This window comes from Pelodiscus sinensis, chromosome 2 (genome assembly GCF_052426305.1).
Source record: "Pelodiscus sinensis isolate ZL-2025 chromosome 2, ASM5242630v1, whole genome shotgun sequence".
Lineage (NCBI taxonomy): Eukaryota > Metazoa > Chordata > Testudines > Trionychidae > Pelodiscus > Pelodiscus sinensis.
This window is the reverse complement of record NC_143053.1, coordinates 147,105,454-147,127,046: the sequence shown is the minus strand read 5'-3', so window position 1 is coordinate 147,127,046 and position 21,593 is coordinate 147,105,454. Positions and strand designations below refer to the sequence as shown.

The 21,593-nt window shown below is 40.6% G+C and overlaps 1 protein-coding gene across 1 annotated transcript in view; it reads left to right on the top strand.

Moving 5' to 3' along the window:
* Positions 1–21,593, top strand: part of LOC102447295 (dynein axonemal heavy chain 5-like) — a 290,514-nt gene that overhangs the window by 121,231 nt on the left and 147,690 nt on the right. Inside the window, exons 44-48 of the mRNA XM_014581788.4 lie at positions 1,196–1,390; positions 13,187–13,321; positions 14,325–14,514; positions 16,956–17,173; positions 18,501–18,812. Coding sequence (XP_014437274.3) covers positions 1,196–1,390; positions 13,187–13,321; positions 14,325–14,514; positions 16,956–17,173; positions 18,501–18,812 — 1,050 coding nt within the window. The remainder of the gene's footprint in view (positions 1–1,195; positions 1,391–13,186; positions 13,322–14,324; positions 14,515–16,955; positions 17,174–18,500; positions 18,813–21,593) is intronic.

The window sequence follows — 21,593 nt, the reverse complement described above, 5'->3', positions numbered from 1 at the left end:
AGCAATCAGGATTTGACTGATGGCGTAGGTGGGTTCATAAATAATATTGACATCCTCTGTTATCCTTATCTCTAATAGGAACATAGGAATTGCTGTACTGGATAATAGTTATATTTCCATCAGGGTGTTTTGTTTAATTGGATTTTGAAAACTTGTCAGACTGAGATGAAGCCCAAGTACTAAATGTTGGACCTCCCTGGTCTGACACTCTCAGGACCTGACCAGTCCCAAATGAGGGAATTGCTCGCCACGCCCTAATGCTCCTGGCTCTGCTACTGCCCCAGCCCATCATCCCTGCCTTCAGCCCCCCTACTGCCAGCTCCAGCTGGGCTGCCACCAGCCCCCCGCCCTAGCCAGGTTGTCAGCCCTGCTGTCTCCGAGTCTCACTCCAGCTGAGCTGCCAGCCTCACTGCCAGCCCACGCCTTGGAGCTGCTGGGCCACAGCTCCAGCCCCAGCCAGGCTGCCACAGGCTCTAGCCCTGGCCCTGTGCTGCCAGCCCACCCGCCACTAGACTCCCTGGGGCTCTCTGGTCCAGGAAGATCCATGGTCTGTCAATGTTGCTAGACCAGAGAGTGCTGGTTTTGGGAGGCACAACCAGTACAAACAAGAACAAAAAAAGGACACGCTTTGTTGGCTCTCTCATGACCCACTATAGTCTGTCCCATCAACCCCTCTATCAGAATTTAGAATTTTTGGTGTCACTCCTTACAGTACTTGGGGTGGTGCAAAGCTGCCCAAGATTCAGTTTAACTGTCCAGTGGAGGATTCCTCTAGGGTTGGATAGCAGTGCACACTCTCTGCCTGCCAGCGTAATGGGCACAGGAACAGAGGATCATCAAGGTGGCATAAGCACTTTAGTTTTCCCCTCTCCACAGCTGTGCTAAGTGCTCCTCAGTCATAATTGAAGATGGAGGCGTTTACTTTAAAATTGTTTACTTTTAAAAACATGAATATTACTGTGATTTGCCAAAGCAACACATTTACTAGACATTCCTGGGGTCTCGGAACATGGGAGTGAAATTGCATCAGCTGCCGTATTTTCAACAAAATTGTATCCTGGTATGTGAGCGTACACTGGTTGTCACATTCCAGCACTCACTTCTGTGTTTATTCAAGTAATATCCAGAAAAAAATACACCTTCTGCTCACACTGTGTATTGGATAATTTATTATTTTGCACCCTGTGTCTTTCAGAACCCTGGTTATGCAGGACGACAGGAACTACCAGAAAATCTAAAGATTCAGTTTCGTACAGTAGCTATGATGGTGCCTGATCGTGGAATTATTATGAGAGTCAAACTGGCAAGTGCAGGTTTCCGAGACAATCAGATCCTCAGTCGAAAATTTTACACACTCTACAAACTTTGTGAAGAACAGTTATCTAAACAGGTGAAGCAAACATTTGCCTAAGAAGCAAATATAGAGAACTTTCAGTGTGTGCTATTTAAATTTCTACCTTTTTGGTTAGATTCACAGCTCAGAATGTACAAGCAACTGGATCTTAAATAGTCATGTTATTCTAATTTTCCAAGTACTTTACATACTAAGAGAAATTTGTAAATTTGGTGGGGGGGGGGGGTGTTTCATTTTTTAATTAAAAACTCAAGCTTTAAGGCAGGAGTGGGGAACCTCAGGCCTGGGGGCTGAATGCAGCCCCCAGCTTGCCTGGATCCAGCCTCTGATGCTCAAAGACCTCCCCAACTGCAGTGTTGGGGAGCTTGTGCTGGTGCTTCTTTCTTCCTGCTGGAGCACACAAAATCTACAAGGCTGGGCCCCCCTAGGCTCTGGTATGGGAAGGGAATGTCTTTCTCCTCCTCAGTTGAGGGCTACTTCAGTGAAGGTTCAGGTTCAGGTTCAGGGGGTTTTTTGCTTCTCATTTTTGTGCATCCCTGACTGATGCTGTGGGTTAGTGGCCCCCAACCCAAAAAACATTCCTCACTTCTGATCTATATAGAAGTTGCTGAATTCTGAGTTTTCTGCCCACTAGGGGATCTTAAAGGCATATCTAGAGAGAGGAGATGTGAATAGGGGTTATGTCTACACTGCATTCCTCTTTCAAGAGAGGAATGCAAATGCAGCTGAGCGAAATTGCAAATGAAGTGCGGATTTGAATTTCCCGTGCTTCATTTGCATAATTGCATCCGGGTGCTATTTTGAAATACCCTATTTTGAAAAAAAGAAACGCTGTCTAGACGTGGTTATTTCAAAAGAAAACCCTTCGTTCGAAATTACCCTTACTTCTTATAAAATGAGGTTTAAGGGTAATTTCGAAAGAAGGGTTTTCTTTCAAAATAACCACATCTGGACAGCGTTTCTTTTTTTGAAATAGGGTATTTCGAAATAGCACCCGGACGCGATTATGCAAATGAAGCACGGGAAATTCAAAGCTGTGCTTCATTTGCAATTTCGCTCAGCTGCATTTGCATTCCTCTCTCGAAAGAGGAATGCAGTGTAGACATACCCAGGGAGACAAAGCACAAACGAGGGCTATATCTACACTAAGGATCTTACAGCAGCAGAGCTGTACCACTACAGCTGCATTCTTTGCTTTATGCCAGTGGGCATGGGCTCTACTACCAGCATAATTAAAGTACCCCCAACGAGTTGCATTAGCTATGTCAGGGGGTAAATGTCTCCTGCCAACACAGTGCTGTCCACGTCAGCACTTTTGTCGGTCAAACTTATGTCAGGGAAGAGGGGTGTCACACCCCTGACAACAAAGTTTTATCACCAGAAGTGCTAAGGTAGACAAAGCCTAGGTGTCCTGCAGTTTGGGATCCACTGAAAATAGTCCTATTAGTCCAGACTGACCTCTGCATTATTCCAGTTCTACTCCGTGGTATCTTCCTTGACTTCACTGAAGTTATCTTGGCCTACAACTTGAGCAAACCAGAGGTGAATCACACCCATTGTTTAAGAGAAAAGAAATGTAGAAGTTGGGATTTTTTTCTCTCTCAATGTGTTAACTCTTCCACCCTCACCTCCATCCCCAGACTCTATAAACTGCCTGGCCTCATTATTTCTGACATTAGTCTGATTTTTGCTTCAGGTTAATTTCACTCATATAGCGGCTCTCTGTGACAGATTGATTTTCTGAAGGGTCATGTCAGCTGCTAGCTTTCCTGTATTGTTGCTAGAGGGTCTGCCTTGTCTGTGAACATGGTTTTTGAGCCAATACAAATTCCCATGTATTGATCCAGCATCAGTGGTAACAATTTGCATATTGCTTACAGTTCTTCTTCATCAATCCAGCCATCTGTTCACTTTTTGCTTTATGGCAGTCCCTTTGAGGTAACCAGACTCTGTTTTTGGTAGAGATATCTTCCAGCACCTAGGGAGAAAGAGCAGGTGTTGTGGGATGAGAGGACTTGTCCCGGACAAACTCTGTGCTAACTACAGATTTATCATGAGGTTTAGAAATATTGTGTGTATGCACCATTGCCTGGATCAGCAACACAGTTGTCTGCAGAGATATTGTATTGGGCATGGGCTAGCCTGTTTCCCCAGGGTCAATCTCAGTGGGATGTTGCATTGGATTTTCTTCTTGATTGAATGGGTTATCTGTATTGTTTTTGTTAGTTTCTGATCTGAACATAGTTCTCTCCACCATACGGGGAGGAACATTCACAGTCATTAGAATGGGGAATTGTATGTGGAACAATATTGAATTCACCCCACACCTTGCAAGGGATGGGTATTGTTTTTCAGTGTGAGAGCCTCCTGGCATTTTTTGAAATGGCTACCATGTCTTAGTGGTTATTTGGCTGGGTCACCTGTATGTTGGGAAGGTTGCTTTGCCAGTTCCCAGTGATGGCAGTCTGTTCAGTATCCTTGTCAGGGGTCTGATGCAGTCTCTTGATCAGCTATTGATGTTAGCTGTGTCCTAGGTGAAAGTTCCTGACAGGACAGTGGCTGTTCACTCCCTGTGTGTCCTGTTTGTTGTACCTGGGGTATCTGAGGGTATGTCTCCACTGCTTGGCTTTTGGCAATAAGGCCATGTCGACACAGACCTGTCCCTTAGAAGTTGGCATGTGTGAATGCTGTTTGTCGGCCCTTTTGCCAACATTATACTTCTAGCCTCCTCAAACAGCTTTTGCTTTGTTGGCAGTAGAGTGCTCCTTCCAACAAAGCAGTGTTCATACTTGCACTTGCCGCAGCAAAACTTTTGTTGGTTTTTTTTGGGAGGGGAGAAGAGTGTTAAACACCTTTGAACAACAAAAGTTTTGTCAATCAATCGCAAGTGTAGACATAGCTTCAGTTCCTCACACTCCAGAGAGGTCCCTGTGCGCCCGTGCACTTCGTGTATGCATTGTTTACTGACGACTCCTTGGTAGGCCTTCTGGACCTACTTTTAGCAGTGTGAACTGTTGGCTATTGAAGAGATTTGTTCCAGTCTGTCCATTCCTTCTGGTGCTTGGAAGTGCCTCCATCTGCTGGCTCATTACAAGCTTGTCTTGCCTGTACATAACAATCTCCTTCTGTACCAACGTGCTTGTTTCAGGTAAAGTGATGGATTAACTTGAGGGACATGCTGGAGTTCTTATGTACTGCTTGTTTTAGGTTGAGGAATAACAGTTTCTCTGGATGAGCATTGTCAAGTTTTGCCCACTCTCTACTCCTATTTCAGTTTTCCTGTAGTAAGCCTAGCACACATGTATACTGGGAGAGCACTGGATCGTGTGATATGTGGAGGGGATTTACTCAGCTTTCTAAATAGTTTACTTGCTTGTTACAGCAAAGGAGGGAGTTTAAACACCATCAGTCAATAGCAAGTGTAGACATAGCATCAGTTCCTTACACTCCAGAGGGGTCTCTATGGGACGGTGCACTATGTGTGTGTGCATCAGTGTGAATCTGTGTTATCCCCACTGGCAAGCTTCTGAATATCTCCTGAATACTCCAGAACAGACACTTGTCTTAGGAACCAGACCACAAAGAGAAGAGGCCAAGAAGAAGGCTGAACATGTAACCAGATGTTGTTCATCTTTGTACAATTACGAAGGGGTAAATGACACCAACCTCACAATAAAGACATTCAAAACAAAACCTAAAGGAAGAGACAAACCAAACTTGGATAAAGCACAGCAGGTGTGTAGCCCACAAAGTTGTGCTGCCTACAGAAAGGTTTGTCACAAGTTTGACAGTAAAATCTCTATGGCACAGTTTGCAAACCAAGATGCTGAGTGCCTAGAAAAGGGCAAGGAAAAATCCTGAATCTGGGCAGTTTATTCCTACTGCTGGTGATTGAGGTAAAGGAAAAACCTGGGGACAATTTGCCTAAAGCAACCCTGCTTTGGAAAGACCTATATAAAGCCAAGAGGAGTAGCTGTCACTGAATACTGGTCTATCATTACAGCTTTTTACCATTGTACTGAAAAAATACCTCATTCACAGAATATGAAGTGCTGAACAATCTACTGAAATATGCCCTAGGAATACAAAAATTATGCTCTAGGAATATGCTCAAGTCTATCACCAAGGAAATTTTGATCATTATAAGCTTGTAGTTGAGGGCTTTTGGGAATTTGAAGGAGAGCATCATATCTGACCAGATCCACAGGTGACACTGGTTGTGTGAAGGTGCGGATATATAAGTCCTTCATGGTATTACACAGGCTTGAGAATACCTTTACCAGAAAAAAACTGAAGACAGAACCTGTGCTGAGGAACCTATCCACTTGCATTAATAGAGCCTTGAGACCATAGAGAAAAAGAATGACACTTGACAGATCTGTTTGGACATACAGAACCTGATAAAGCAGTACACAGATAATACAACATTGTAGCCACCACATAGGATGTCTGCAGCCACTTGGTATTCAATACTGTTTTCCCTATCCTTGATGGAAAGCACGATTACTGGTAGATAAAGCTGAACAAGCCTGTTTACACCATCAGCACTCCATGTGGAAGAGACCGCATTTGGCATCTGCAAGTGAGCTCTTTCAGCAGAAAAATGAAAAGACCTTTGGGCATATTCAAGGAATTAAAATTATAGCATAAACAGTAAGGCCACATAACCTAATCCTCCATCAGATGATGGAAATATGTGAAGATTGCCAAGTTCAGTAAAGCACAGACTAAAGTTCTGTCTTTTCAGGATTTTTCAGAGGAGTATTATACGAAATTAAACCTCAGAACTATGTATGCAAATCCCTGAATACGGATGTTAATGTCAGTCAGTCTCAGAGAGACAGAGAATAATACAGTTAATTAGTGAACAAACATTTAATACATCCACAAACATTTGCAAAGAGTATTTGGAATACATTTGAATAGCTTCTTAAAAAACTATTCGGTAGTAAATGTGTTGATGCTCTTTATACTGTTCCCCCACTTTGTATCATATAATCATATATATAGTAGCCCAGTGTATGTGAGTCTGTAACGCTGATGTACACGGCCACGCCCCCTGCCCATGTACATCACTGCCCTGCCCCCCCTTTCCCTCCCGCCATGGCACTGAGTGCTGTGCCCCTCAGCCGGGCCGCCGCAGGGGAGCAGCGGAGTGCACAGCACTCAGCTGAGCGCCACGGCGGGGGGGGGAAGGGTGGTGACGTACATGGCCACGCCCCTGGTGCCCCACCCCTTCTCCCCCGCGGCGGCCCAGCTGAGCACGCAACACTCAGCTGAGCCGCCACGGAGGGAGGGGAAGGGGCGGTGACATATATGGCCAGGGGGTGGGGCCATGTACGTCACCTCTCCCCCTTCCCTTCCTGCTGTAGCACTCAGCTGAGTGCTGCGCCCCTCAGCCGGGCCACCGTGGGGGAGCCAGCGGCGCAAGGAGCCATTTGGGCTCCCCGTGGAGGGAGGGAAAGGGGAGGCGGGGCGGTGACGTACATGGCCCCACCCCCTGGCCATGTACATCACTGCCCCTCCCCCCTCCCTCACGGGGGCCCGGCTGAGCAGGCAGCACTCAGCTGAGTGCCATGGTGGGAGGGGAAGAGGAAGGGGAACGAGGGTGGGGAGAGAGAGGCAGGAAGAGGAGGAGGAGAAGAGAAAGGGAGAGTGAGAGGCAGGAGGGGGAGAAGAGAAAGAAAGAGACGGAGAGAGAGGCAGAAAGCGAGAGAGGCAGGAGGTGGAGGAGAGCTGAGAGAGAGAGGGGAAAGCAGTAGGAGGAGGGGGAGAGAGAGAGAGAGAGATGGAGCAAGAGACCGGAGGCTCAGGAGAGAAGACCAAGGTGGAGGAGAGACCTGAAAATCCCATCTTATGATGGGCTAATTGTCTAGTATATCTAATAGTTTTCAACAGAACAAACTTTTATTGTTTTATTTTTATACCTTATACGAGATGCCCAGACCTATTCCCTCTGATCTTCTCAGAGGTAATTTCTGACTCTCTGTAAGACAGCCTTGAAACGTTTGTATGTGCCCCCTGGAATCTCCAGGGCCCAAAGAAAATGGCAGCCTCATGGCTCCCCTACAAACTCCTCAGAACCCTTTTGACAAACAGATCCTTACAGCCAGCAGCAATTACAGTTCTTGAGCCAATAGCTCATCTTAGTTTCCAGCAGGATGGAGAAGACTGTATCAAACTAGTACAGGCATTGGGATGCAGCCTCCTCTGCCTGGCTGTGTCTATACTGGACCCCTTTTCCGGGAAAGGGATGCAGATGAGACAAGTCGGAATTGCAAATGAAGCGGGGGATTTAAATATCCCCCGCTTCATTTGTATAAACATGGCTGCCGCTTTTTTCTGGCTTGGGGCTTTGCCGGAGAAAAGCGCCAGTCTAGACGGGATCTTTCAGAAAATAAAGCCTTTTCCGAAAGGTCCTTTATTCCTGATTTTAAGAGGAATAAGGGACCTTCCGGAAAAGGCTTTATTTTCTGAAAGATCCCATCTAGACTGGCGCTTTTCTCCGGCAAAGCCCCGAGCCGGAAAAAAGCGGCAGCCATGTTTATACAAATGAAGCGGGGGATATTTAAATCCCCCGCTTCATTTGCAATTCCGACTTGTCTCATCTGCATCCCTTTTCCGGAAAAGGGGTGCAGTGTAGACACAGCCCCTGTGTCCATCTCATCTTCAGAAAAAGGTGAGGTTTCTGAGTCAGATAATGTAAAGCTTTAACAAGGTACTCCAGAGAGATTTTCTCTCCTGATTTCTTTGACTATCACCCCAGAAGGATAATTGCTAATCTTGCTCTGGACCCATCAAAAGAACCAGAGGGGACTCAGATAACAGGAAAACATCAACCTTCTAAAACTGAAGCAGAGTCCGGTCATCCCTCATTCGAATAAGTGATCCAGAGCAGAACAGGAGGCTCCAGATAGACTGAAAAGGCATTGTGAACAGAAACCTTGGCTGTTCATAGCTCATATAAGACCAAAGCAGAACTCATCAGCCCTACTCTGCTTACTGCTACTTTGTACAATGATATGACGCATAGGGATCTCAGCCTGACCAAGATTATACATGAGACTCCTTCATACCCTGCAATGGGAGAATTCCCTTGCTATGGTGCGCAACATTCAGATTCACTTGTATGATGGATAGAAGTACACGCTGAGAATCCTGATTCCTCTTTTCTCTCCACACTGTGTAATATGTTGTCAAGTATTGGACGTGGGCTCCATATTTTAACAGCTCCAGGGGAATGATCACCCCCCAAAAAATTCAGGAGCATAAACGTCCTTGGCATAAAGAAAACCACACTATCCATTACTGGTTTACTCAAAACTTGGGGGAGAATGTTCTTATCCAGCCAGACAACACAACAATGGCATCCACACCACCAACAGGGAAAAGCAAATCATGAATCAGTGGGCAGAGCAATGCCTGGTTTCAATAAAGGCAACACACATAAAAGAAGCGAACATCTAAAAGGCAGACTTTATCAGCAGACTATTGTTGGGCCCAGCAGAGATTGAATGATGTATTCACAAACTTTGCATCTTGCACAATCCACAGGAGAACCTGTTTGCCATGAATAAAAATACAAAATCTCTTATGCATTTCATAAGATGTAGATTCAAACTTCATGAAAACAGATGCTATTACTCACAGGTAGCCAAAGGTAGCCTTTAACAGGAAAAAAATACAGATTTTGTTTTTAAATTAAGGCATAATATTCAGTAACCCTCAAACCATTTAAGACTGTGAAACTCCAACATGGTACCTCTATGTTCCCCATCCAAACAATCTGCTCCTGCATTAGGACCAATCAGCCAACATTCAGTAGTGCACTCCTCCAACCAGCCCAGGACAATTCAAACTGAAGCACAAGAAACTGAAAGGAAAAGCTTTTCCTTTAAAGGCAATCAAAACCATGATCGCCTTTAAAAGACCATCTCCTTACGAAGCTTGTATAAGAGCGGAGAGAAAATTATTCTTATTGCGTTAGACCTGAGTGGTTAGCCAAAATTTGGGGTTTGCAGGTTGTTTCTTTTAGGAAGAAAAATTGATGATGGAGAGTGAGGTATTTCTTTAATGCAATCCTGTTTATTTTAAAAGCATCTACAAAGTCTTGTGTCCCTCAGTGAAGCGGAAATCTCATAGGAGTCAGATCCTTTGCTCACTGATCCATGCCTCTGTCCATTCAGTACTTTGCCCAAAACCTCTACTGCACCAGCCCAGAGGAGCCGCTGCCTGGTCATGGTGGTCCCTGCCAGCTCCTACACCCCCACACCCTTAGCCCCTGCTCTGAGTCCCTCCTCACCCCCAGCCCTGTGTCCTACACTGTGCCATGAGACTCTCCTCCCCAGTGCCCTGCCCCCTGAATCTGCCACACATCTAACCCTGACTCCTAAACCCCCACACGTTCTCAGTTCCCTCCTCTGAATCCCTCCTCACTGCCCAACCCTGATTCTAGCACCCCCACACAATGACCCCCTGCCCTGAGCCCCTCCTCACCCCAACACTGACTCTTGCACCCTCGCACCTCCAACCCTCTGCCCTGAAGGACCCAAATGATACTGGGTAAATCTTCTAGTTTTGTAATATTTGGTGCAACCCCTCTAGTTTTTCTCAGCATGGGCTTCTCCCACCTACTGCCCAGGTAACACCCCCCCCCCACACACACACACACCATGATATCTCAGTGTAAGGGGTAACAAATGGTGATAGGATGTCAGAAAATAATGCAAACACACCCAAGGTCAGTCTGACCTAGAGGATAACCACTGACTAGATGATGGAACATTGTCTGCAGGGACATGACCAAACTGGGCTTATTGGGGGAAACAAGCCAGGGACAGGAATGTATGGTGACAGTGCAAGGTTCCTTCTGGCTGTAAAGATGTTTTGGGATGAAGAGGAAAAGAACAAACTTTCCAATAAGCTCCAGCTGCTTTCTGACATTCCCGGAAATGGAAGCCAGTTGTAAAAATAGCAGGCTATTAAGCCAGGGTTATAATCATTTTGTATCACCAAAGTGGTACAGAGCAGCCAGAGTGTACCAGAGCATCTGGCCCAAAGCCCCTAGCAAGTTTTTCTGTTTGTTTTCTGGTGATTCTGACAGCATTTCTGCAAGCTCAGTAAGGTAATCATCTCTGCAGTGACCTCACATGGAGAGTATCAGAAGTATTGTCCCAGTCTGCCTCAGAATTCTGCTGAACATTTCACCTAGGCATATGAATAATGAGCACAGTATCATACTTCAGCATTAAAGTATCATTATCCTTCCCTGACATCACAGGAAATTATATTGCCATCTTCTTATACTAAACCCTTCTATGCTAGAACATCACCTTTGCACAGTCTGGTTGAACACAGGGCAATCCTAATATACATAAAACCTATAGAAGCTTTGAGAAAATTCATATCACTGTTTGTGGTAGTTCACATTAAATGTAAATTACTTAGGACCTCAGTGTAATCAAATGTATATGAAGGAATTCATGAGAGAAGCTTATATGTCCTCAGATCAGCCGATTCCGGAAAAAACATCTTCCACAGTTAGATCTACAGCCATCTTCTGAATAAAAAGAGGTACGGCCATATCAGAACAAATACAGACTTAGTATGTATATATCTGCAAATGCATCCTTCAGGAGAAGCTTTCCAGGCAATGGTTCCCAGATGACTTCCAAAGTATGGCTATGTCTAAACTACAGGATCCCGGAAAAACTCTGCCACGTCCAGGGAACATGTCTGCTCTTCCACTTTTTTTTTTTTGCATAAGAGCAGATGCGCTCTTTTGGAAGCCCCGTCTTCCTCCTTCCTTGAGGAAGAAGGATTCTTCCGAAAGAGGAGGTTTTTCTGAAATTTGGCCAAGTATAGATGGGCCAAATTTAGGAAAAGCCTCTTCCGACAATACTATTAGAAAAAGGTATGCAAATTGTGGAGTGCAATTTGCGTACCTTTTTCTGATAAAACATTGTAGTCTAGACTTAGCCTCCCTGAAGAGAGGAGATATTCTAATCTAGCTAATATTTTTTTCTCTCCTTCCTTTCTTATTTTTATTGATTATGATTTCTCAGCTGTGAGAAGTAGAGGCGATCCCTTCCCTTAGAGTGGAAACTTCTTGTCTGAAAGGCTACGTCTAGACTGCAAGCCTCTTTTAAAAGAGGCCTTTTCAAAAGATACTTTTGAAAAAGCCTCTTTCAAAAAAGAGCATCTAGACTGCAACCAGTATTTTTGAAAAAGCAAGCCGCTTTTTCGAAAGAGAGCACACAGGCAGTCTGGATGCTCTCTTTTGAAAAAGTACAGTTTTCCATGGTCAAAAAAACTGCCGCATTCTTTTTATTTACTTTTGAAAGAATGTGGCAGCAGGGGAAGTTTTTTCAAAAAAGGCCACTTTTTTGAAAAAAAACGCTGTAGTCTAGACACACCCAAAAGTTCCTTTCTAAAAATTGCGTCTCCAAAAGTTCATCCCACACAGAGGGAGAAGGGACATTCTACCACATCTGAACACTGTTTATAGTTAGTTGTTTAAAGCCTTCTTTTAAAGCTATAGGAATATTATTAGGTGGGTTGCTAATCTTGAATCTATTTGTACAATTTTGAAAATACTCAGCTGTACATCAAGCGGAAAAGGTGTGGCCTGAGGGACACAGTTTTCATGGGCGTAGTACTTCAGTTGTTCCCAGAATTCCAGCAGAGGCCAGCACCAAGCAGTCAGGACTAGTGCAGATGCTGAGCCTTCACAAAGATGTTATTGGATAAGAAATGATCTTTCAGCATTTTCTCTTTTGCACTTAGAATTACTTTACTTCTTTCTACCCCTGTAGTTGCTTCTTTTTGCCTGTCTTTGCTCTGCTGGGTCGACATTTGCAATTAATTGTGTGCTTTCTTTCCCCTTTAATAATAATAAAATGGTAATAATTTGCCATTCTGTACCACCTTTCATCTAAAGTCCCAAAAGTGGGCATTTGTAACTGCAGTATTGGTATTACTGTGCTACTTCATTTTAGAACAAAGGAGTGGCAGCATGAGTTGTAGAGGATTGTGTCAGGAATGTTTTCCAGGGACAGCCAAGAATATTTTGCAGCTTGTAGGATAATTCTGTTCTGCCCTAAATTAGTTATGTGGGAGAGTTATTCTAAACTATCACTAAAGTAATTCCAACTTACTTCACAGCAGTTTAAAGCATATTTAAAGCATATATATATATATATAGTATTTTGAAGTGAGGGAGGTAGTGAGTGATTTGCATGAGCTCTCAACCCATCAGCATCACAACAGTTTGTGGCTGCAGGACTGAATCTTTTGATGCAGAGAAGGCTTTCATCCACATATGGTGCTTTCCTTTCACTAGTTCATTCTACAGCAAGACAGGACCCACAGCTTTCAGTTACTTGCACAGCTGAGAAGCTTGCAAATACTTTTGTATGTGTGTCATTCCTAAAATTGGGCAATAAAAAATCTGGATATTGACTCCTGAGTTTGTTTACCTATTGTTGAAGACACTAAGCAGGACATGGGTGATTTTATTTGCAGTGTCATATATATGTCAAATCCTGGCCCTTACACAGTCTGTTAAGTATCAAACTTTGATTTTATTTGCTGTGGCTTTGTGTTACAACTTTAGGTACATGTAATTGTGTTTGTTATAATTGGAGCTATGACAATGAAAATAATTTACAGAATCTGATACCAAGAAAACTTTTACTCTTGTTGTAAGGATGAAGAACTGTGAAATTTTATTGAAAGGCTGCTTCTTAAATTCATTTAATTTTCAGCCTTTGTTGTGATTTTAAAATGCTTAACCTCTACAGTACTAATTGTGTTCATGCTTTTGTTTTAAAGGTTCACTATGACTTTGGATTAAGAAATATTTTATCTGTTTTAAGAACTCTTGGATCAGTAAAAAGATCCAATCCCAATGAGCCAGAAAGAACAGTAGTGATGAGAGTTCTACGGGACATGAACCTCTCCAAGCTGGTATTATAACATTGGCTACCTTCACAAAATACTGTTTGAAAACCTATTATATGTTACTATATGTGTTGCAATGATTCTACTGCTCTTTCAATGTTTGGAGTATCAAAGTGATGGTGCTCTGCACTCATTTTTTCTTTTTCTTTTTATGAAGAGAGGACAAGACTGCATATCCCTCCCCTCCCCCCCCCCCCAAAAAAACCTCAGAGACTTCAAGTGAAGGAATAATAAAAAGAAATCTCATAAGATTCTTGAGGAAAATCTAACCTGATCTTCAGATTACTTTTATATAGAGTGGAAAGGAAAGCAAACAGAAAAGAAAGGGAAAGACCTCACTGAATTAACATTTCATCTTTCATTTTAGATCCATATTAATCCAGAATTCCAATTTACACTAATACTTGGCAATCAGCCTATTCAAACATCATAACAACCAGAATGACTTTACAGTGAGTGGGTTGTTTTGAAACAGCTGAAGAATACTTATCCATTCTATTCTCTTCCTCCACAACCACCATCACCCTCTTCTCTTCAAAGAGCTCTTTGTTTTTCTATTTTGCTGTAGCTGGAAGATTATAATGTGTGTAACCTCTGCGAAAGTACATAAAGATCAGATTCACAATTAACTGTTATTTAGCTAATTCATGAACATTTTTAAACCAAAGTCTAGATTTTAATGTTTTACAAAGGAAAAAATTAGACTTCTAGAGAAGTAGTAAGGGGAAATATAGCTTGTTTGTCTAAACAATAAATGGATGGAGAGTTTTATAAGAATAGTACAAAAAGGTAAACATATACAAGATCTTTCAGTGAATATTTAATTTAGAAATTTCTATCTATGGGTGAATTGCTTGAAAGTAATTTTAATAACATGCATCCACTCAGAATTTTCACATTTTGGAAAATATATCAGTTTTACTGCTGTTATTTAAATAACATATTCTTACAGATTGTTTGTAATTACAATAATAATGAATTGGTGGTTTTCCCTATTTTTAATTGGCAGGTAGATGAAGATGAACCTTTATTTATGAGTCTGATTAATGACCTGTTCCCTGGAATTACTCTTGATAAGGTTGGGTATCCTGAGTTAGAGTCGGCCATTCAGAAACAGACGGAGAAAGCAGGGCTTATTCATCATCCTCCATGGATTCTTAAGCTTATTCAGCTGTATGAAACTCAACAAGTCCGACATGGTTAGCATGCCAAATGAGGGCCTCATACTCCAGTATAGCAGTGAAGGCTTTTACATTTATTTTCTGCAGAGTGTAGATTTTGTTAATTAATAATGTGTTTTGAAACTAAATAGATGCAATTTTTAAAGCCTCATATGTATACTTTTCATGAGAAAATTGTTAAGAATATTTTAACAATAAACAAAAAAATCCCACCTTGTCCTCATAATATTAACATTTAGCTTTGCTATTGTATGACTTTTTATGGGAAATCATCATGTGGCCTTGAGAGGAAACAAAGTTTCTAAGGAGAAAATTAATAGGCAGAGCACAGATTTTATTTTCTCCTCTTCTTGTCAAACTCAGAACAGCTGATTTTGCTCAATATTCAGAAATAAAAGTAAAATTCAGGAAGAGGCTAATTGTGGCTCTTTTCAGTTCAAAAGGTAAATGTTTCCTATAGTTATGTGCATGATAAAATGAAGAGGCTGTGAATGAAACTGTCTTGAAACCTTAACCGTAATGGGTACTACTACATGCCTATTGTAATTCCAAACACCTTTGGGACTTCTCTGTTCAATGTTGATCACTTCAGTTGAGGAAAGATGGAACAGAAATTGACCCATTCCATAGAAGGGTAGTAAAAACAGTGGTACAGCCAGATTTAAAAATTATGGGAGACTGCAAACACCAGAATTACTTAGCCTCGAAAGGAGAAGAGAAAAAAGGAATTTGATAAAAGTTGTCAAGATTTATGGAGGGACTTGTGAAGGATGATCCCTTTTATAATTTCCCATGGTACATGAATCAGGAATCCCTAACTTAAACTATTACCCTGGTCCATTTAGAACAAATAAAAGGAGATATTTCTTCAAAAGGAATATTTCAATCTGTAGTCTTTGTTGTCTCACAAGGTCAGTTCAGATGATATGGCTGGTTTAAACTAAAGAGCTGGATAATGGTATGACTAATAATGGGTCTTCTTGGTTCATTGGTCTAATGCAGAATGAATTATGTGGCCCATAAAGTACCTCTTGGGGCAATACCAGTGTGAGGGCCAGGAAATAGATCCTCAGGATCCACTGAGGGCACACAGAGCCTGCTGTTCAGTGCCTCCATATTGGGACTGGGCCCCTGAAATTCTGGCCTAGCTCCCTAGTAGGGCAGCTCCAATGGAAGCTGTGGTATGGAAGCAGAGGCAGGCACCACTGGAAAGTTAACCTCACCTTCACCTGTATTAACTTTCCACTGCTAATTTTATAAGATGAAAAGGAGACAATACATATTCTCTTAGCTCCAACTCCTTCCAATTCCCTCACCATTCATGAATCTTCAGATCTATGAGACCTCTCCAGGAGGCCAAGAGAGAAGTAGGGAGCAGTGCGGTAATTATTCCCTTCTCCTACAGGAAAAGAGGGAGATCGGTGCATGTTCAGAGACCGCTGGGTGTGCAAATGCTGAAGGCATGCTCCGTTCTCTGGGCCTGTTCTAAAGCTCAGTGAAGTCAGAGTAAAGTCTATCACTAACTGCAATGGGTTTGGCTCAAACTGTATGTTCCTGATATAGGACTGGGTCTTGCACAGTTCTGAGCATCTCCTATGAGATATTAAAAATATAAAACTATTCTTTTGGAGGGAGTCACAGGCACTTTGCATTATGCATGAGTCCATAAAGTTGGTCAGAAGCTCTATGCTACTAAATCTCGCCATAACTTTGTTTCTGAGATTTTCAAAGTCACCTATGGGATTCTGATGCACAATTTCCATTACAATGAATGGGAAATGGGTGTCCAGATCCTCTAGATGGCTTAGAAAATCTCAGCCCAGATTTCCCATCTGCTTCCAGATGATGTCATTGTTTCTTGGCACATAGCTGTATTGATTTAATAGAAAGTAACTGAGTAGGTTCATCTATAGCCTAATTTTAATGTGTAGCCGAAGAGCTCAGGAGGCAATATGAGTATAAACTGATGAAGGAACGAGTTTGTCTGTTACTAAGAAAAATATATAACAAATATCTTCATGCTTTATGCAACTATATGTTTTTGTTCCTTGTACTCCAGGAAGAAAAGCTCAGTTTTGTATATCACTTGGAACAACTCTTTCCTGTAAAAGATATTTTAAAATGATTGGTTTTGTTTTTCACCAATCAATTGAGTGTCACCACACATGAACATCAAAAGGCAGATGTGTTTTCCAATTAGAAAAAGGAAAAGAACTGCCTAAGGGAAGATGTAGAGCCACATTAGCTTGCCTAGCAGAATGAATCAGGCATTTATGAAAGCTTTTAATAAAACATTTTACAAATTTAATTTTAGTCAACATCAAGAAAGTGGAGTAAAAAACATCTTTTTAAAATTTAGTTTTGATTTAAGAAAAAGCAAGATTCCAATACAATGTATCGTTAAATCGAGATCTGACATTTTGGCATTTTATTTTAAAACAAGTCTATGTTGTTTTAAGGTATGATGGCTCTGGGTCCGACTGGTGCAGGAAAGACAAAATGCATTAATATCTTGATGAAATCAATGACAGACTGTGGCACGCCTCATAAAGAGATGAGGATGAACCCAAAGGCAATTACAGCTTCCCAGATGTTTGGTACTCTCGACGTTGCTACAAATGATTGGACAGATGGCATTTTCTCTACTTTATGGAGAAAAACTTTAAAAGCAAAGAAGGTAACTAGATATTGTGTGTTCTGACAGCCAATATAAGCATTTAATACTGTTTCTATATTATTACAAAGAAACACATCCCTTTCAATGCTTCATTCATGTAAAGGATTTGTTTTGATCAAATTGTATCCTATTTGAGAATATATTTTTAGCTGCTGTTTGTGTCTGAGGGTGTGTCTACACAGCATCCTAAACTTGAAATAAGATATGCAATTTGCGGTATGCAAATTGTGTATCTTATTTCTAATCTATTTCAAAATAGCTTATTTTGAAATTTGGTGCATCTCCACAGCACCAAATTTTGAAATAATGTGCTATTTCGAGCTATCCATTAACCCTCATGCAATGAGTTTTACAGGGATGGCGAAATAGCGCGCCTGTTACTTCAAAAAATATTTTGAAATAATGGGCGGCTTGTGTAAACACGCAATAGCTTTTTCAGGATGCCTCTGGTATCCCAAAATAGCCATGCAGTTTAGACATACCCTGAGTGACTAGGAATGTACACAGGGTTACTCTGAGAATATGCCATAGAATACTCCCTCTCTCCCCCAAGCAGAAACTTGAAGTTCTAGGTCTGGAGATCTGTAGGGTTTTATTTTCTATTTCAACTTCCGTTCATCGTGAGTCCTTCCATTCTTTTCAACTCCCAGTGCAGACTTGCAGTGCTTTAGTATAGAGACAAAGGGTATGTCTACACTACCCCGCTAGTTCGAACTAGTGTAGACATACCCAAAGAGTGGGAATCTCTCTCACCCACATTTTACATCAGTGCCACTCCAGATCAGTAATTATACTGGAGCAATGTAATTATAGCCATGGTTGAGAAAAATTGTATACTGATTTTTTTTCTCTCACCTCACACCTGTGGACAGTGTTGTCACAAAGCCAGAATTATTATGATAGTTCAATTATGTTTTTATTTAGGTCTTGGAAAAAGTATGATATGAAAGAATTAGGTATTTTTTATTAAGGGATTGTGGGCTTCTTCCTGGTGTCACTGAAGTTCATGGAAAAAGTTTTCATCTGCTTCCATGAGAGCAGGATGAGAGCATATGGCTGCCATGAGGAAAAGCAGCATCATTCTGTTTGCAACAGCTGAAATGAACTTTTTGTCACTTTGATAAAAAAAATATTTGACATGACACACACTAATGAAGTGAGATTTCAAATTACTAGATAAGTAAGGGGGAAAAGAAATATTATAATTAATCTCAAAGCAGTCAGTACCCAAGCAGATAATTTTCAAGTCAATGTTTATAAAAAGCAATGTATTCTCAACAAAACTATGTTTGATCATAGTATTTACACGTGTACATGTATATTTTAGGGAGAGCATGTATGGATAGTTTTGGATGGTCCTGTGGATGCAATATGGATTGAAAATCTGAATTCAGTTCTGGATGACAACAAGACTCTTACTTTGGCGAATGGAGATCGTATTCCAATGTCCCCAAATTGCAAGATTGTTTTTGAGCCCCATAACATTGACAATGCTTCCCCAGCAACAGTATCTCGTAATGGGATGGTTTTCATGAGTTCTTCAGTGTTAGATTGGCGGCCTGTATTAAAGGCTTGGTTGCAAACTTTGCCTGCTACCCACGCTGATGTCCTATGGAACAGCTTTAACGGTGTATTTCAGGTACTAATGCAAATCTTACGATAAAGAATAATTAATTTCAATCTTTTTATTTAACACTTCTGGATAACTTAACATTTTTCCTTACAGTCTACTTCAGTTGTTTGTCACTTTTATTTATTTAAAAAAAAGGAAAAACTGACTTGAAGGTTAACAAAAAGGCATAATGCAGACAAAGAAAGGGGCTATAACAATAGCTAACATAGTCTGAATGAACTGATATTAGATGGATAATATGGCCACTAATTTGAGTGGTGGGAGAGCTTTTCCCTTTGTTTTTGTTTTTAAAATCTGCTGGTTGGTGGAAGCAAATTGTTATTTCCATTTGATTATTTTATGCTGCAGGCTGGCAGTATTAATTTATACTGCTTGGTGACTAACACTGTTTTTGGTATTTTAATTATCACTTGAGTGCTCAAGAGGTTCTAAATGGGCTTTTTGTTTGTCTTGTATTTAAATAAATAAATACTTTAGAAAAAACAAGCCACATTCATCTGTATTGAAGCTCCATTAACTTAAATTGTAGCAGGGATGAATTTGATCCATCAAGTGCATATTCTGTAGGGCCTTAATATATTGTTAGATCAAATCATGCTGAATCCTAACTGACCAGAGGGAAAATTCAGAATGCCTTTCCTTCCATATAAAAAATACAAAATGCTGTGTAACCCTCTACAAGATATTCATGAACGATGCAAAGCCTGGGAATGTATTAATCTCCGGGGACAGTCCTACACATTACAGTGGATATATAATAGTTTTACATGTAATATACCATCTCTGAAATTTAATTTTCCTTCATGGAAAATTACTATTGAAAGTTAATGCTGTGTGTTCTTTTTGCCATTGTTATTTTCTTCTAATTTCTTTAGTTGGCATTTGTAGCACACTGAAATTGATCCTTCCCTTTCCTTCTCTTTCCTTTCTCATTAGCTGTCTCTTTTGCCAATTCTCCCTCTTCATTTCTTTCAGATTTCATAGTTGTTTTTCCCTCTCAATTTACCACTTTTTCATTTTTGTTGGATTCTGTGAGGTTTTTTGCACTGGCCTTTTAAACTGTCATTGAAAGAAGTGTATATAAATATGACAAAAGCAATGACTAATAGCTAAAATGCTAACAAATGAAATAGAAATATTTAATCTTAGTGTCTTCCTGTTTACATTGAAACCACTTCTGGCATTATATTCATTTTGCTCTTGCCTCCAAAAAGTAACAATCAGACTTAATATTTCATGCAACAGCAAGAAAGGTAATTCTTATAATGAATTTAAAAATATGCTTCCAAAATCATATATATTTGGGTCAATTTACTGCTTCCTTCCCATGATCTTCTTTTATATTTTATGTTATAGCTTGTTCTGAAAGAATAATAGCTATATTTAAAATATCCAAGCCTGAAGCCGCAGCAATAAAGTTAAGGAGGAAAAAGTATATTTTATTGGTTGTATGAGAGATGGAAAAGCAATGAAATATAAAGTCTGTTTCCTGCTGAAGGCTGTTTTTGGAGCTATCCAAATGTAAACCAAAGCTGTCATACTGTCAGGTCTCCTTTCACTTTTAATGAGCTATCTTTGCTTCTTAAATAATGTGGGCGATAACAATGATTTTACAGATACTAATTCCATATACAGATGGTTCCTTTTCTTCTTACTACTTTTTTGAATATATGAAAAATTGGATAAGTAAAGTATGCCAGATAACTTTATAAAATAAAATAAAGTATCGTAACAGCAGCAGGATTATTCACATTAGCCCCAATATCGATAAAAACACAAATATAAATAGCTTATAAATAGGTAATATGCAGAAGAACAGTGTACATAATGCTAAAGAAAGGAGATATACATACCAGGGATAGAATTGGTCTTCCGTTACCACTTTTACAAAACCATTTAAATCAATGCAAATTGAACTAGATTTGGTTCTAAATTAGGCAAGGGATCAAATGCAGAATTGACAATTGGTTTACAGGGAACAATCATTTCTGTGCTTATATAACATTAAAAATCAGGATATAAGGTAAACACTATACATGAATGAAATCTCTGGACCAGTTCATAATCAGAAATAAGAACTGTGAATGAGTTGCCATATTATTTTGTTGGGCACAGATGGCCTGTCAATTTGTACTAAACCATAATGTAATGGGGCTGCCAAGATGAATATTTTTATAATTATTATCATGATAATGTTCTCTTAGAAGACCAAAAATAACACCTATATTTTAAATGTTCACTATCAAAGGATCCCAAAATACTTTGCTCTGCAAGAACCACCTCACCCCTAATGAACATACCATGTGGCGTGGAATTGCATCAGCTATTTAATACCAAACAATAGAGGTGGACAACAGTTTAGGTCATGAAGTGAATAATATTATGTACAATATCAGTATGAAACAGGAACATTTATTTACTTATGTATAAAATATACACAATTACAAACATTCAGCTTTCTATATCAAATATGATATAAAGGCCAAAAGAAAAGCGTTATATGTCTATCTAACTCACACAAACTTATTAATTGAATCAAGATGATCTTTAAGGTCCCTTTTTTCCATAGGAGTTTTTTTCAGTCTGGCTACCGGACCCTCTGAAGTTGCTTCAAAATGCTAAACTTTAATATCCACAACTAAAATCCTACCACTAAGGTTTGTGTTTCCTCTCTCTCAATGATACAGCCTCCTATAAATGATAAAGTTGCTTCTTTGCAAGAGGTAGTTAGCTGGGGGAGTTCCTGGACAATGAAGTAATTAGTGAAATCCCACAAAGGATCCACAG